The sequence below is a fragment of the Lygodium microphyllum genome, chromosome 14 (genome assembly GCF_053477565.2).
Source record: "Lygodium microphyllum isolate KBCC chromosome 14, Lygodium_microphyllum_v1.1.10, whole genome shotgun sequence".
Lineage (NCBI taxonomy): Eukaryota > Viridiplantae > Streptophyta > Polypodiopsida > Schizaeales > Lygodiaceae > Lygodium > Lygodium microphyllum.
In genome coordinates, this window is record NC_141148.1 from 64086967 (window position 1) to 64104009 (window position 17043).

General features: G+C 44.6%; 1 protein-coding gene across 1 annotated transcript in view; it reads right to left on the minus strand.

Moving 5' to 3' along the window:
* The window catches only part of SDG40 (SET domain group 40), a 62467-nt gene extending 46463 nt beyond the window's left edge, over positions 1 to 16004 (minus strand). Inside the window, exons 1-2 of the mRNA XM_087692887.1 lie at positions 15798 to 16004; positions 15572 to 15719 (exon numbers count right to left, since the gene is read on the minus strand). Coding sequence (XP_087549013.1) covers positions 15572 to 15719; positions 15798 to 15910 — 261 coding nt within the window. The 5' untranslated portion in view covers positions 15911 to 16004. The remainder of the gene's footprint in view (positions 1 to 15571; positions 15720 to 15797) is intronic.
* Positions 16005 to 17043: the final 1039 nt, after the last annotated feature.

Here is a 17043-nt window from a genome sequence, read left to right on the forward strand (position 1 = left end):
GATTTGCTCCCTTGGCCTTTTGGTGGAGTTTGACAGTTCTACGGTGCGAGTCCTTGATCGTGGATCGAGGAAGGTTCTATCATCCGGATATGAGGAGAACGGCATTTATAAATTGAAGTCTTCCACCGCCCTCTCTACTCTTCTTCTTACCTCTCAGTCACAGTCAGAGTTATGGCATGCTCGGTTTGGTCACCTGAACTATGATTATCTTCGGAGAGCGTCACGTGGACAACTTGTTCGAGGGTTGCCGGATATAGTGGTGAGCCAGCAGCCATGTGTCTCCTGCATACGGGGGAAGTAGCATAGGAATGCCATTTCCCACACAGCTTCGCGGCGGTCTACTTCACCGATGGAGCTTGTATCTACGGATCTATGTGGCCCTATGAGGAATGAGTCCTTGCGTGGGAGCTCCTACTTCATGCTGATCGTGGATGACTACAGCAGGATGACATGGGCCTACTTTTTGGCATTAAAGTCAGAAGCTTTCTCACACTTCAAGGATTGGCTTCTCTTTGAGGAGAACCGATCGGGCCGGAAGTTGAAGACCTTGCGATCCGACAAGGGCGGTGAATTTGTTTCTACTGAGTTTGCTCGGTTTTGTGCAGATAAAGAAATTCACCAGGAGTTTGCCAATACCAACACTCCTCAAGAAAATGGCATTCTTGAACGGAAGAACCGCAGCATGATCGAGATGGCGCGCACCATGATGGAGCACCGACAGACCCCTCAGGTTCTGTGGGCCGAGGCTGTGGCTACTGCAGCCCACATCCTTAATCGATCCCCTACTTCGGCCGTGGAAGAGATGACCCCGTTTGAGGCTTACTTTGGGACCAAGCCAGATGTTTCTTACTTCAAGGTCTTTGGGTGTGATGCCTATGTTCACATTCCCAAGGCTCACCGTCATAAATTTGAAGCAGCTTCCCGAAGACAGGTATTTGTTGGCTACAGCTCCCAGTCCCAGGCTACCGATTGTATGATCCCGTCAAGCGAGATGTGTACACTAGCCGCGATGTGCGGTTTGTGGAGCTTCCAGCTATATCAATGGGTGAGGAGCATCCCGTTCTTGGAGATCCAGGGGAGAGTTGGGCTCCTTCTACAGTTCCACTGGAGCCCGTGCCTTTTGATTATGATTCTGTTTCTGACACAGAGTCTACTGTTCCACCGGTCACCCTTGAGGCGTTACCACCGGTGGATATTCCAGAGTCTTCTGCTGATGGAGAGAGACGAGGGGAGGTTCGGCCTCCTCCTCGCTGGGCCCGTGACACACTCCGTGATTCAGGGATCGAGGAGGTTCCTGAGGAGTGGGGACCGCAGGATGGTCCGCGGCGGTCACGGCGGCACCAGGCACATTCAACGGAGCTTGTATGCTCTAACTATTGTTTGATGACCCGTGTTATGCAGGATCGAGAGCCCACCTCTGTGAAGGAGGCTTTACAGTCCGCACCATGGAAGAAAGCTATGGAAGCCAAGTTGGAAGCTATTGAGAGGAATGGCACTTGGTCACTCCTGCCCCGCCCCCCGAACAAGAAGGTGATTGGCGTCAAGTGGGTCTTCAAGACCAAATACCTTAGCGACGGTTCTTTGGATAAGCACAAGGCTCGCCTTGTTGCTAAAGGTTTTGCACAGCGCCCAGGGATTGACTGTCATGGTACTTTTACCCCCACAGCTCATATGGCGACCATTAGAGCTGTTCTTGCCTTGGCTGGCCATAGGAGATGGCCTGTTTACCAGTTGGATGTGAAGTCGGCCTTCCTCAATGGTGATTTGAAGGAGGAGATCTATGTTGAGCAGCCTCCTGGCTTTGGATTTTCAGATGGGAAAGTCTATAGGTTGAAGAAGGCCTTGTATGGCCTCAAGCAGGCTCCGCGTGCATGGAACGAGAAGATTGATTCGTTCCTCCAGTCTCAGTTGGGATATCGGCGTTCCAAGGCCGATCCGCAGCTTTATGTTCACACTTCCGAGGATGGTTGTGTGCTTTTTGTATTATATGTTGATGATTTGATTGTCACATGTGATAATGCACAGCAGGTCCAAGAGACGAAGTCAGCTTTACATCGGACGTTCGAGATTACGGACTTGGGTCTACTCCATTTCTTTTTGGGCCATGAGATTTATCAGTCTCAGAGGGGGATCTTCATCTCTCAACAGAGATATGTACAGGAGCTCTTGGTGTCTTTTGAGATGGAGGATTGTCGGGCCCTTTCTACTCCTATGGATACGAATTGGAAGGCCACTTCCCATTCAGCTTTTCCTTTGGCGGATGCTTCCCGCTATCGTCAGTTGATTGGGTCCTTGATTTGGCTTCTCAACACTAGGGTTGATCTATGTTTTGTTGTTGGGCTCTTGGCAGGGTTCATGAGTGAACCTCAGTCGATGCATTGGCAGGCTGCTCAGAGGATACTTCGGTATTTGAGGGGGACGTCTGATTTAGGGATTCATTACCCCACAGGGACAGATGGTTCAGATCTTGTACTTGCAGGTTGGAGCGACTCGAATTGGGCCGGTGATGTGGACCACAGGCGGTCTACTACAGGTTACTGTTTTACTTTGGGTGAAGGTGTTATCTCATGGAGTAGCAAGAAGCAGCCCACGGTAGCCCTTTCGTCTACTGAGGCGGAGTATCGGGCCGCGTCTTCTACCACATGTGAGGCTGTGTGGCTTCGGAGATTATTGGAGGAGCTTGGGTGCCCCCAAACTCGTCCTACTTTGCTGCAATGTGACAATGAGAGTTGCATTGCCTTGGCACGGAACCCTGTTTTTCATGCCCGGACAAAGCACATAGAAATCCAGTACCACTTCATCAGAGAGAAGCTTTTGGATGAGACCATCACTGTGGAGTACTGCAAGACGGAGGACAATCTTGCGGATTTGTTTACGAAGGCACTTCCCCAGGCTCTACTTCGGAGACATTCCAGATCCCTCAGGCTTCTGCCCTGCCCAAGCTCTGAGAGGGGGTGTTAGAGATCACAGCCAAGCAGGCATGCAGGTGCAGTCGGACAATGTGCAGTCGGACTGCCACGTGGCAGTCCGACCTGTGCAGGCGAGGCTGCATTTAATGCAGCCGACAGGGTATTTCTGGCGCCCTATTTTTTGGCAGATTCTGGCTATAAATAGCCGACATTCCCAGCAGTCTCCCGCACTTCTCTGCTCGCAGATTACAGACCGGTGACACGCGCAGATTCCGTCTCTGTTCGCAGATTTCAGACAGGAGACAGTGCAGACTGCAGTGGACTTCAAGGTGAGCAGCAAGTTGCATCGTCAAGGTGGAGACACGCAGTCCAGCGCACTGCGCCCGTGTATATATCTGCGAATCTTTGTATTCAGCACACTTTATACAGCAGATCTTCGTCTTCCACTGTCTCTTTCTCTCTCTTCTCTCTCTGCGTTCTCTCTCTCAGTCCTACGCTTTCGCACTGCTGCACTCTGACACTATCCATGTACTGCTGATCAACGATGGAGAAAGGCTGATTTCCCCTCTTTCTTCTCTCATACTGTAAAGAAATCCGTTCTTATCATTGCATAATAGATAATGCATGTGTGTTTATACATCTTTGCATGATCTTGTGAGAGTGAGAATTACTTCTCCTCACTCTCAGGTTGATTGTAACTGAGCTCTTCCCTAAGGGACTTGGGTTGAGTAGAAATACATTCCTTCGGCCGGGGGGGGTCGCGGGGGAGGAGGGGGGGTGCCCATCTTCAATCCTCAATCTTGTCTCCATTACTTTTACATTTTCATGGCTGTAATTTTGTGAGTAATTTTCATTTTCAGCTTTAAGTGTTCATTCTCTTTTATATTAAATCTCGAAAACAAGCGAATATCATAATTGTTAAGCATACTACGTTGTTCGGGGCATTTACAATTATCGTGATTATAGTTGGCAAGAGGAGTCCCACGTTAACACCTATCCCCCTTCTATTCATCTATCACAGAAGGTTCCATCCTCAATGAGGATGCCATCCTTGATACCCTCAGTGCAAGTGTCTGTCTTACCTTCATTATCCAAAGAAGACACACTAGATGACTTTAACTATTCATTGTGGTCATGTAAGGTGGAGTGCATACTCGATACCTTTGATATTTGGGCTCTTGTTCCAAATTCCATTCCCCATTCTAGGGAGGATCAAGCAATGGGACTTCTATGGACCAAGCAGCCTTGTGCAATCAGCTCAACTCTCAAGCCCGATCCTTTCTCTTTATTAGTTTACAAGATTCTATCCTTATGCATGTTCACAAGTTGACAACCACGGTAGAAGTATGGAAGAAGCTTACGTCTTTGTATCCACTGTCGTAGCGCCTAGGGTTGAAGGTCACCACAGAGGTTTGGCAAGCAAACTAGAGAAGATAGATGGAGATGTGTCTTCAAGAGATAGGTAGATACAAGTGAATGTTTGTGGGTTCGAGAGGAATTTCACAACCTTTAGTTCACCATTTACTTCGACTTATCTTGGAAAAACAGATTTATAAATAAGACAGTTGAATAAATGGGTTAAGAGCTTGAAACTTATGATCATAAAGATGGATGAATTGTAAACAGGAGTACAACTTCAATTGATACAAGAAGAGTCTTGGCCTTTCTTGCCTATGAATATAGCTGCCTATTTCAGGTTACGTATGAAGAAGATCTTCAAGACACTATCGCTTTTCAACTGATTAGTACAATGAAGATAGCGGATCAAGAAGAAGATTGCCTATAACAGCCTTTAAATGAATCAAGGTTATAGACTAGCATTTGGGTTTTTATGAAAAGATCATGAGTTTCATGACTTAGATCAATGTAACTTGAATTAAGCACCTACATAAAAGCTTCAGTTTATGGATTGACTGTTCTGGACAGCCAAGGTTAATTCCAAAGCATGGCAAGAAACCACCAAAAGTCTTTTTTGAATCCTCCCTTGAATGAAGAAGAAGCAGAATACTATGTAGAGGAATTTACAAGTCTAGTTTGTACTTGCAATGATTGTAAATGAAAAAGAATCTGTGTTTACAGGTTTCAGCCCTGAAATACCCTGTTTTAGGTTGAGAAGAGGAGACCAAAAGTATCACATAACAGTGCCAAAAGATGTCCTTGAAACTTCCTTACAAAGAGTATAGCTTGTAGTCACTCATATGAACCAAGAACAGCCCATGTTCTACCAAGATCAAAGAAGTGGATCACAAATAAAGCTTCAGCCCATAAATACCCTATTTTAGGCTGCTACGAATAATCCAAGATGACATAAATAATCTCCCAAAGAGTATCTACAATGCCCTTTCAAGGCAAGAGTGTTTTGATACAGCAATTACAAGTTAAAGTAGAGAATGTCCTTTTCATAAGCCAAGAGAATAGAAATGGAGTATTAGTGTGACAAGAATCAGCCCACAAAGAGAGTAATGGGCTGTGTATAACAGTTCAAATCAAAGCTTTATGTTTTCCAAGATCTCCTCTTGATAGAGAAGAGAGTTTACATCAAGAGATAGGTGCATAAGACAGTGCCCTTCCCATTTTCTTCACAAATGCATGTACCTCTTGAACCATGCAAGAGATGCTTTGTAAAATTGAAATTCAGTCCATTAAAGAGCATTCTTGGGCCTTCCAGTTCAGCCCACAAGTCTTGATAAGAAAGATCAAGAGTGGAACAAGAGGCTCCCTTGAAAGGAGAGAGTTGTTACTCCATAGATATAGACACAAACAATGTTCAAAGCTTCCTTCTTTCTTCTTCCATGAGCATCAATAATCCCTGAATGGGCTGCTGCCCTCCTTTTATACATATTTACCCTGTTTTACTCAGCCAAGAGTGGCCTTCCATTTTCATCAATGCATGGGAAGGGAGATACTTACAGTTCAAGTGGAGTCTTCTGAAGTTGCTTGTGGTTGCATGGCTTGGGCTTCCCCTTTGTGTGGTGGCTTGGACACCTCTCTTCCTCCTCCATCCATGGAGCCCTGTTTTCAGCCTGAAGATGCCCGCAAAATGCAGCGCAAAAAACGGAAGTCCCATGTAGTTCAAATGATCCACAATAAGTCCACATAAGCAAGGCTAATGCATACACAATGTCCCACACTTAGTCAACTTAGACAACTCCTTTGCGACTTTGCTTGTGAATACACTTGAAACTCTTGAATATCATAAGTTCACAACCACATCATTGGGTTCTGGAAAATATAATCCAAGGGAACCTACCAAGTCATCTACTCATGACCATATTTCTCTTGTTTAATGTTCTATGAGTTACAGAACTTGTAGCAACTTCATGTAAGCAATGCAAGGAAGGATAAGAGTTAGTAACCAAAATCAATCATCTTGTCACGGACCCATGATAAATTTATTGTATTTTAAGGCAGAGCCTCTTCTTTACTACACCATGTCTTATGCTGGTGAACTTTGGTGTTTGAGATTTATTGCACTAGACAAGACTTTATATAGCATGTCTAGGTTACAAGTGTCTAAGTGATACTTATAAGGGATAAAGGCTTTGTTTTTTAAATCATGGGCAAGGAATCCCATGACACCACACAAGGCGTTTGCCCACAAGATTTCCCTTGAGAAGAAGTTGTGGATGCTCAATCTTAATGATTCCTCCTCTATGCAGGAGCACATCATGAAGATGGAGGAAAGGAGAGGTGAGCTTGCCTCTCTTAGTTGGATAATATCCTCTAAAGACATGGCTATGATCCTTCTGACTCAGCAGCCATCTCCTCGGTTCCATGTCTTCCACACCAACCTTATCATATCGAGGACTCGCAAGACACTCTTATGGGAGGAGCTTTCACCGCTTGTCTTGGAGCATGACATGCGACTCAGAGAGATTGGGGCCATTGGTTTTGGCTCCACAAAGGCCTTTACTATAGGTACAGGTGGAGGGAAGAGGAAGAAGGCACTGGCCAAAAACAAGAAGCAAGAGCCTTTTGAAGCCCAAGTGTCCATGCTGTGGAAAGGGCACTCATCTTGAAGAGAAGTATTGGCAAAAGTAAACCCATTTGAAGCCAAAGAAGAAGGATTCGAAGGATACAAAGGCCGCCCCTGCAACAGTAGTCTGTCTTTGAGCATGTATTTGCCGAGGAGAATACACTCTTGCTTCTTCCGCTCAAGAGAAGCCTCGACTTGTTAACAATGGGGCCTCTTCTCACATGACCTACAAACAAGATTGGCTTCAGGATCTAAGTACCAGAGGGAGGCACAGTCACCATTAGTGACAACTCTATTGTTCTCGTTTGAGGAGTGGGAACTATTCCTTTATTGCCAAACAAGCAATCTTCTTCGGCCAAAGTTCTCTATGTACCAAATTTAGATTTTAACATATTGTCTGTTCATGGTCTTACACAACTTGGCACCCATGTAGTATTTACACAAGATACGGTGACAGCAAAGGATGCTTCTACAAGTACCGTTCTTTGGACAAGACCCCAAGAGGGTGGGGCTTTATATGCTCACAACCTTACTTGTGAGGTCTTCCCACAAGCTTGGGCTGCTTTGGCATGCTCGTTATGGTCATCTAAATTTTGACACTATACGACAAGCTTCTCGAAAGAAGATGGTGGAGGGACTTCCTCATGTCCCTCCTATTCACACTTTGTGCCCTAGCTTTTTGCAAGGCAAGCATCGTAGGCAACCTCATCCCCAAGTTACAACTCCAAAGGTTTCTGCTCCGCCTGAGTTGGTTCATACCGACCTTTGCGGACCTATGGGCACGGCCTCCCTTGGGAAGCCCATGTATTTGATGCTGCTTATAGACGACTTCAGCCGTTATATATGGTCTTATTTTCTGGAGTAAAAGAGTGAGACATACTCCCGTTTCTGTGAGTGAAAGATGTTTGTGGAGACGTAGACTACCTTCAAAGTTCGTGGCGTATAAGCAGATCATGGTGGAGAATTTACTTCTAACCTCTTTTCTCAATTTTGCAAGGATCATGGCATTCGAATGGAGTATACCCATCTGAACATACCTTCGGAGAACGATGTGGTGGAGCGTGCGAATCAGACCATGCTAGCGATGGCCCAATCGATGTTGGTTGGAGCATCAAGGTCTTCCCCATACCCTTTGGGGTGAGGTAGTGGCTATTGTGGTTCGCATCCGCAACTGCTCCCCAACTTTTGCATTACAAGACATGACTCTCTATGATGTTTTCTTTGGCCGAAAGCCCTCCGTATCTGACTTTCCCATCTTCGGATGTGATGCACTTGTCCATGTGGACAAGAAGAAGAGAAAGGCGACACTTGACTCAAACTCTAGGAAGCTTATCTTCGTGGACTATAGCAATACCACAAAGAACTATCGCCTCTACGACCCAACGACATGGAAGCTTGATGTGAGTAGGGATGTGATCTTCGACGAGGCTTCGGCCTTCAAGGCTCCTCTTGATGGTTCTATTATAGGTGATTATTCGTCATCGACTAACCCTCCCCCACCCTCAGTTCATCTACTTCCTACTAGGTTGCTTCTTAGCACCCCTTCTTTGTCTTTGGCTCCTCCCTCTCCTCCTCCTCCATCCTCTACTCTGGCTTCCCCAACGAAATAGTTCATTGTGTGAACTATGCTCTTACGTCACAAATTCTTCATGATGATGAGCCTACTACAACTGAGAAGGCTCTTGCACAAGATATTTGGCGTCAAGCCATGCAGGAGGAGCTCGATTCTATCGACTATAATCAGACTTGGGAGTTGGTTTTGCATCACCCGAAGTGGAAGGTGATAGGTGTGAAGGGGGTCTATATGACCAAGTACCTTGCAGATTTTTCCTTGGAGAAGCACAAAGCTAGGCTTGTAGCCAAGGGTTTTGCTCAAAGGGCAAGTTTGGACTATTTTGAAATTTTTGGACCTACAACTCGGATGTCTACTATTCGGCTTATTCTGGCTCTTGTAACCCACCATCGATGGCCTGTTTATCAAATGGACGTAAAGTCTACCTTCCTAAATGGTATCCTTAAGAATGAGATTTATGTTTCACAGCCTCCAAATTTTCTTGTGCAAGGAGACGAGGACCATACCTACCGATTGTGAAGGCTCCCTATGGCCTAAAGTAGGCTCCTCATGCTTGGTACCATAGGATTGATCAATTCTATACAGTGACTTCCATCGATCAGCTCATGACCCCAACCTATACTTCCAAGTTGAGGGTGACAAGTCAATTTTGCTCATCTCGTACATGGATGATCTTATCATTACAAGGAGCTCTACTCATGAGGTTGATCATACTTTGGAGGTTGGGATCCTACATTTCTTCCTTGGCTTGGAGATCTATCAGATGGCACATAGCATTTTTATTTCGCAACAAGTACATTTCCAAGCTTCTCTCCGAGTTTGATATGGGCAATTGTCACAGTCGAAGCTCCCCTTTTACAGATGCCACCCCATTATCGGTGTCCTATTAGTTCCCTCATCTAGCTTATTCACACTCAATCGGACATTTCTTTTATTATGGAATTGTTGCCATCCTTCATGAAGACTCCCACTTAGGAGCATTGGAGAGCAGCCTTGAACATTCTTCGTTATTTATAGGGGACTCAATCCTACAGGATCATGTTTGGAGAGGGGGTCACTCTCTCTAGTTGGAGTGATCCTGACTAGCCAAGTGATATGGATTTGCACCAATCCACTACAGGTTATGCTTTCTCCCTTGGATCGGGAGTTATCTTGTGGAGCAACAAGAAGCAGTCTGTTGTGGCTCTTTCTTCTACAAAGAGAGTATTGTACCTTATGTTCTATAGCTATGGAGGCGGTTTAGCTTCGCCGCATATTAGCAAAGATTGGCTTTCCTCAGCCTAGACCTACAAAGCTAGGTGTCGACAACCAAAGTGCTCTAGCTTTGGCCAAGAATCCCATGTCTCATGCTCGCACAAAGCACATCGAGGTTTAGTATCACTATGTTCGAAAGCAAATCATGGATTCCAAGTTTGGTAGTGGCATACTATCCCACAAAGGACAAGGTAGTTTTAATCTCTTCATGAAGCCTTTGCCCCGACCTTCTATGCTTCATCACAAGAGATTGTTGGGTCTTCAAACATTCCCATGATCTCAGAGGGATTGTTAGCCTACCTATGTTAGTCTTGTCAGTCTGTCGTCATCTCCTAGTTGTGAGCTACTATCAGAGCTGATTGAGACATAGGAGCTCTAGCAGTTTAGGTGCATTTTTCTTTATTTGTCAGCTTCCTCTATGCATTCCTAAGCTAGTTTTTGCTTTCCACAGTCTGCCTACACCTACCGGATATTGTCATTGTCATCTGGGATTTTTCCAAGGTCTCCCCCTTTTTTTTGGCATTTCTTCAGTGAACAACATTTAATGCTCGTCGGCCAGCATTTATGGTCTCTTTAGGATCAAACCGGCCAATTTTTTGGTGCTTTTGCTATTTATAGCTGCATCTCCCACTTGGCATACACACACACTCTTCGATCTTCAGTCTTCTCTTTGCAGGTGCACACTCTTTCACTGCAACACTCCATGCTTGGTGTTGTCATCATCATCAGTCTCTGATGCCCTCACTGACACTTTAGGCTGCATGCAGGAACTAATCAATCCATCTCCATTGAATTAACATTCTTATTTAGTCGGTGAAATATTCTTCCTTTATCTTTTGCTCTATGTGTGTGTGTGTGTGTGTGTGTGTGTGTGTGTGTGTGTGTGCTTCTCACTGTGTTCGTGTTTCTCCTCCGTTGCACACTCTCACAAGTCAAGCATGCCCATCACTTGGATGCTAGGTCAAAGTCCTGTAGTTGAGTGAAACTCAAAGAGAAAACCTTGCATCAACTCAACAATGGCAAAGGCATTCCTAGCCTTTCAAGAGCAAACCACCTTGTATGGAACAAGTGCAAAATCGAGCTAGGGTTCAAACCCCTGCACAAGGTTCAATAGGTTCCGATAGTTAAGTGCATATCTCATCAGATTCGCCCAAGTGGTGTAGTTAAAATCGTTGAAACAAATCTTGTCAAAGAAAGCATGCTTGGCCAATGAAGAAGATGAACCATGAGGTGTCAAATAAGAGTACTGATAGTGGAGGCATTCGCACATTAATGTTCTCATAAGGATGCCGATGGAGGTGGAGGCACTAAAGCATCTAAGCCCTATCCAAAGGTTGGCTAGGACACAACAAAATGACCAATCGATCCACTAGGTAATGCCATGGTGGCAAACTATGGTACCAGTTGATCTACATGTAGGTAAGTAGGGGGAGGAACCCATGTTGGGTGTAACCCAAAGGTATAAAAGATGGAGGTTAAGTCTCTCCCAAAGATGCATGAGCACTACCAAGGATAGGTGTAGAGGTCCTAAAAGCTATACCCATGTGTGATGGACCCCCCAATGTCGTGTGTGTAAAACCATGTGGGGACTAATATGCGAAAGTGAAAGGTGTGAATGCTAATGGTGATCTAGTAGAAGGAGTGAATGGGATAGGTGGGTTTTTAAAGTTACATTGAATTAATTTTAAGAAGATACTGAATGCAAAAAAGATGAAGCACCAAACTCATTCTGACTATTAGAAGCATAATGAAAAGAACAAAGGGAAAAAGTAGAGTTACCAAACTTTTTCTTATAATCACCCCTTCTTGTTCTCATATACATGAGTGGATCATCCATGGGGTATTTACCATGTTAAGACACAAGAGTAAGATGACCTAAGGAGAATATGTTGATAGTTTTTGGATAGTGATCAATCATGACCATATGCTTTTTACATTAGAATCCCTAGATAGATTTGCCAAGAAAATAGGTATACTCTGATACCATGTCCAGAAAATGACAAAGAGACCAAAGAGAGAATAGGGTTTGCAGGAAGAAACAAAATGTGTATAGCAAACACTGAGAGAGAAGAGAAACTCAGAAACACAAAAGAACACGGTGATGAGGCAGTAAATCATGCTATGAGAAGAAAAGCAGATACAGTGGAGCCAAAGCTCAGTAGATAACTGCACTGTCCTTTCTCAATCAAGTGGTAGCACCTGTGGGAATCTGCACGGTGAAGGAAGCGAAACATAGTCCTCTGAGCAATGGGCTATGAAAATAATCATTGGAAGGTGAAGGACAACTGTTGAGGGAGCGAACCACAATCCTCTAATGCCATCAAGGATGAAGAAGATGACCACCAATTGTTGAGGGAGCAAATCGCTGTCCTTTGATGCCGGGGAGATGAAAAAGATGATCACTAACTATTGAGGGGGTGAACCGTAGTCCTTTGATGCCGAGGAGATGACTTGGGCAGCAAAACGCAAATCAAGAACAGCCCAAACGCTAACAATTGATGCAAGGAAGGTCACCAAGTGTAAGGATGTTGTCGCCAGGTGCTAGGGACTGACAGGCTTCCAGATGCCAAAACATAAATCTGAGCAAGTCACTAGACTGATGAGCTAACTCTAACTGGTGGAGAGCCTCCGGATGCCGCAAACACAGGGAAAGGGATGATGCCAAATGATGGAGACTAATGCCAAGGATGTGGGGAATCCTCTAGGCAACCAAATGCAAATGGCAAGTTGGCCTAAGATGACGTCAGGATGAGAGAGAAGATTGTATTGCTGGAGGAGAGAGATAGATGCCCACCACGAACCACAATGCCCACCTAAAGGAGTGTGAGGGTAGTGGAGATGCAAGAGGGAGAAGAGGGGTGTGTCGAAATGACAAAGGAAGAGGGGTGAAGAATGACTGAAGTGGGGTGGAATGAATGAAGTGACTGCCTATTTATAGGCATAAGCTGTCCAGGGTGGCGCACCACTATGTAGACGCTCACTAAAAGAGTGGCCAAAATTTGGACACCGGGCCTTTTTGGGGCTGTCAATGCGAAACCCTACATGAAGTGTGTAAACTAAAGAAATGTTTGTTCAACTGATTATATATATGTAAAGTGGGTTGAAGTAGTTTATAGGTTCCAATTAGATATATAAAGAAGGGATTTTTCATAGCGCAATGTACTACTTTGCAAGATAGGATAACAAGAGTACCGACATGAAGATGTTACCTTTGTATTGCACGTATACAATGGTTGCTATACCTCTAGGGGTCAAAGCTGCCTTTTATTGGAAGGCTTTACATTGTTCCAACACTCCTCATTATTATATTTCTTATCCCCCTATCTTAATTTGGTACTCTCACTGACACTCCACTGAGTCAGACAAGCCTTGTATCATTCACTTTTCCATCAATTTTGTTCCTTCATTTTCACTACGATTCCTCTCGTCTCCTTCTCTATTCACATCATATTTGTGTCCCTCTCCAATGCACACTTTCACACCCTTATCCCTCACTCCATCATTCTAGCTAGCTATCACTAGCCCTCTCCACGCCCACTGCTGTCTACGTCCCTCTCCCAGTCAATACCTCCATTTATGGTGCTTTCCTGACTGCTGCATCAGCTGTCAACATAGTCCCACAGCCTTGTCATCTGATTCAGGCAGGTTCCTTCACATCTTTGGCATTAGAGACACATAGCCCAGCTGTCTGCCATCATTTCCCAGCCAGGCGACAAGTTTTGGCACCCCTATCAGGCTGTGTTTTCATCTTCCAATTTGCTGGCACTTGTTTGGGCCCATCCAGCAGCCGTCACCTTCATTTGTAGCTGCATTTGCTGCTGTTCCAGGGCACACAGCATCCTGTAACACTCCTACAGCTGTCATCCACTATTTCCAGCCTTGCATTTGCTACCAGAGGTCCTCTAGACCCTGCTGCCATCTACATTTTCCAGCCAAGCAGGTCCCCCCTGCCGCTGCATGATTTCCTCCTATTGATTTGACCAGCTGACATTATCACCAGCAACCAAATCTGTGTTTTAAGAAATCTGGGCTGACACACTGGCAATGGCCACCACCATCACTCAAATATCATCAGAGACAGCCTCCTGTTTTTCAGGATCCATTCAAAGTACATCACACTCTCGGAGCTGTGATCAGTGTCTCTGACTCCTTTCCAACTCACCTCATCCCTAGTCCACCCAAGGCACAAAGGTTTGAGTCCTATGTCTCCGACTCACCTCACACCCAGTCCACCTGAGACACAAAGGTTTGAGGCCCATTGTATCATACACACTGAGTTCTCTTCATCTTGCATCCTATTATTCACTGTGTTTGTCATATGCTTTGATTTCTCCATCTCTGTTCAACCATTTCTTCACAATAACTGCACTTTTGCATCAAGGAGATCCCTATCTGCTGGTGACATCATCTTTGCAATCTTCAACCAACTAGCAATCCACATATCACTACGTTTTGGTGGGCGGGTGCTCTACAAGAAGCAGACATCATTCATATGCTCTTCTGCATCTTGAAGCAGTCTAATCATCAACAGCAGCAAGCTTCATTCAGCATTCATCGACTGCATTTGCTATAGCCACTGCCCTCCAAAAAGAAAGTAAAAATAACAAAAGCGAAATATTCACCCTCTCTAGCATGTATCTCCTCCTGCACCTGTGTCAAATGAAGCACATACACTTCAAGTAGAAAATGGGAGAAAATTTCACGCAATCACCATGCACCATCAGGCCATCACCAACATCTGCCACTACCCACAAGTATCACATAAGAGAAAAACTCAGCATATTGACCACTTACTTGCATGTGGTCTTCATGCCTAGTTTACCCCTAGTAGTGTCTGATACCATCAATTGGAGTAGACCTACTCGATTTGACCATCACAATCCCATGAGCTTTCAATACTTTTGTGCATTTCAGTATGGCACATGGTAGAAAGCATGTCATTGCTCTAATATCAATGCAGAACCCCCACAGATCCAACCTCATGAAAGAAGCCATACAAGCATAACATTCTGGAATAGATATCAAGCTCACCCCCAACCCGTATAGCCAACTCATGCTTAGCCCTGAGCCTAGGATTGGCAACATGCTAGGCCAAGCTTATATTGCAAGAGTTGATGTCCCATACAATTAACAACCCATACCACTTGATGTGTGGATGAGACTACCAAGGGCCTAGAGTTCAAGTGTGATAGTGGTACAAGAGATAGGCACAAATGAGCCTTTAGGGTCCCTCGTTTTTTGTGCTTCACAACTAGTGACTCCTTGACCATTAGAGCCATTCACCCCCTGTGACCAGTGGCCTATGTTGGGGGCATGCATCTTGGACTTTTGACGATGTAAACTCCACGACCTAAGAACACTTACATCAACATGGAGCATAGCAAACATCTAAGCCTTCATTTTCTCACGATGAAATTGCTCACTCAGCTTCCAAAGTAGTATTTGTTTCATCGTACTGGCTACTTACAAGCTAGCACAAGGTGTGTATGTCATTACTGCTCTCTCAAAGAGTCGCAAGTGTTGGGGCAAGAATCAACCAAAGGTGGCATCTGTATTTATGCTTCAGAGTGACCTCAATTAATATCCAACCGGAACACTGTAGCTTACCCATGTAACTCCTCAACTAACTGACTTCATCAGGCAGCAGTAATAGGCAGTTTGCACATGTCACAGTCAAGCAAAAAATCGACACAACAAACACGGATGTTCTAACAGTCGAGCTCGCATGCACAATCCTCCAAGTGACTAATAATGAAAACGGTACTGACTGACAAAAATGCCACTACCTGATAAAAATGCGACTACCCGACAATGCGAAAGAGCGCCTTCCAACAATTATAATAGTAAAATTACTCTGACCTGTGTAGAGGACAAGTTGGGAAACTGCAGCCAAGCCGTTCTAAAAGCAGGGTCCTGCTTGGCAGTGTCCACGTTGAAGAGAGCGTCCTTTGGCACAGTCAGAATAAGCTCCCCTTCTTTCAGGTCCCGAACAGCACCTAGCCCTCGCCTTCAAACAACAGAAAATGCGAGATACAAGCGTGAGCGACGACTTGCTGGCATGCAAGAAAGAATGGTGTGTGCGTACCCTCCAGAGTTCGGGAAAGACGAGATGGAGAGAGAGTGACCCAGGCAGGTCCCTGGAATGCCGTCAGATACGTTCATTGAGGCAGCCCAAGCCACGAGCTCTGGCTCCTCCATGGAAGTTTGTGTGTGTGTGTGTGTGTGTGTGTGCGCGTTTTTTTGGAGCAAGGCCTGTCCCTTTTTTTTGCAAGGTGGTATTTCCAGGTTGCTTGCAACACCTTCCAAAGGGGAGTCTAGAGGTTTTATGCGTACAAGCAATTTGACGCTGTGTGCTTCGATTCTCTTGGCGTTTTCTACCACTATTTTTGCAGCATTTCATATCGGTGTTGTCTTGGATAAAAAAGCACCAATGTCAATAAAATAACTAGAATACTTTGCGTCTTAATACACGTCTCATGTATTTGTACACCTGTAATACTCAGAGTACTTCATGTCCTAATGCACGTCTCATTTGACTTTATACATGTTATTTTATTCTTTATAAATGTATTGATATATTTAAATATTTTTTAAACATGATTCATGTATTTAAAATTAAACTAAAAATGTTGCTCAAATTCACCACATAAATTTAACTTACACTTGTTCTTTTTTTTAAATAATGCGGTAGAGTTATATTTCAACCAAAAAAGATAAAGTGAGTACATCTAATAGATGCAGCAAGCTTCAAGCCAACATGCTTAACTTCCTCCAAAAGAGCTTATGTATCCAAGACTTCTTCATGGAGCTACCTACAACCGTAAGGACTTCAATTCTAAGCTAGTTAAGGTTGTTATTGGGAAGCTCAACTTCTCTTCTTCTAAATACCATATTATTTCGCTTATGCCAAATAAATTTCAACACTACTCCAGTTACCAGACTAATGAGATTCCAAGAGTCATCATCAAAATTAGAGCGGTTAGCAAAGAATGCATTCACCATCCCAAACTCAAACCTCAAGTTCACCTTCTTCAGCCACTTTTTGATGATCATCCACATTGGTCTTACATGCAAGCGCACAAGACATGCTTTTCTATTTCCTCATCTTTCCCACAGAAAGGGCAGAGCGGGGAAACTCTAATCCTCTTTGAGAGCCTGGTCCTCAATGGCAACTTTCTGATGAGAATTCTCCATCTTAATACATTAATCTTGAAGGACGGTGACACACACCACTGGCTCTTCTCTTCCAAGTACTCATTGTTACCATGGGGGAATCCTTTTTCCATTTGTGCTTCAGTTCCATCAAAATTGCAGGTGAAGGAGTCTTGTAG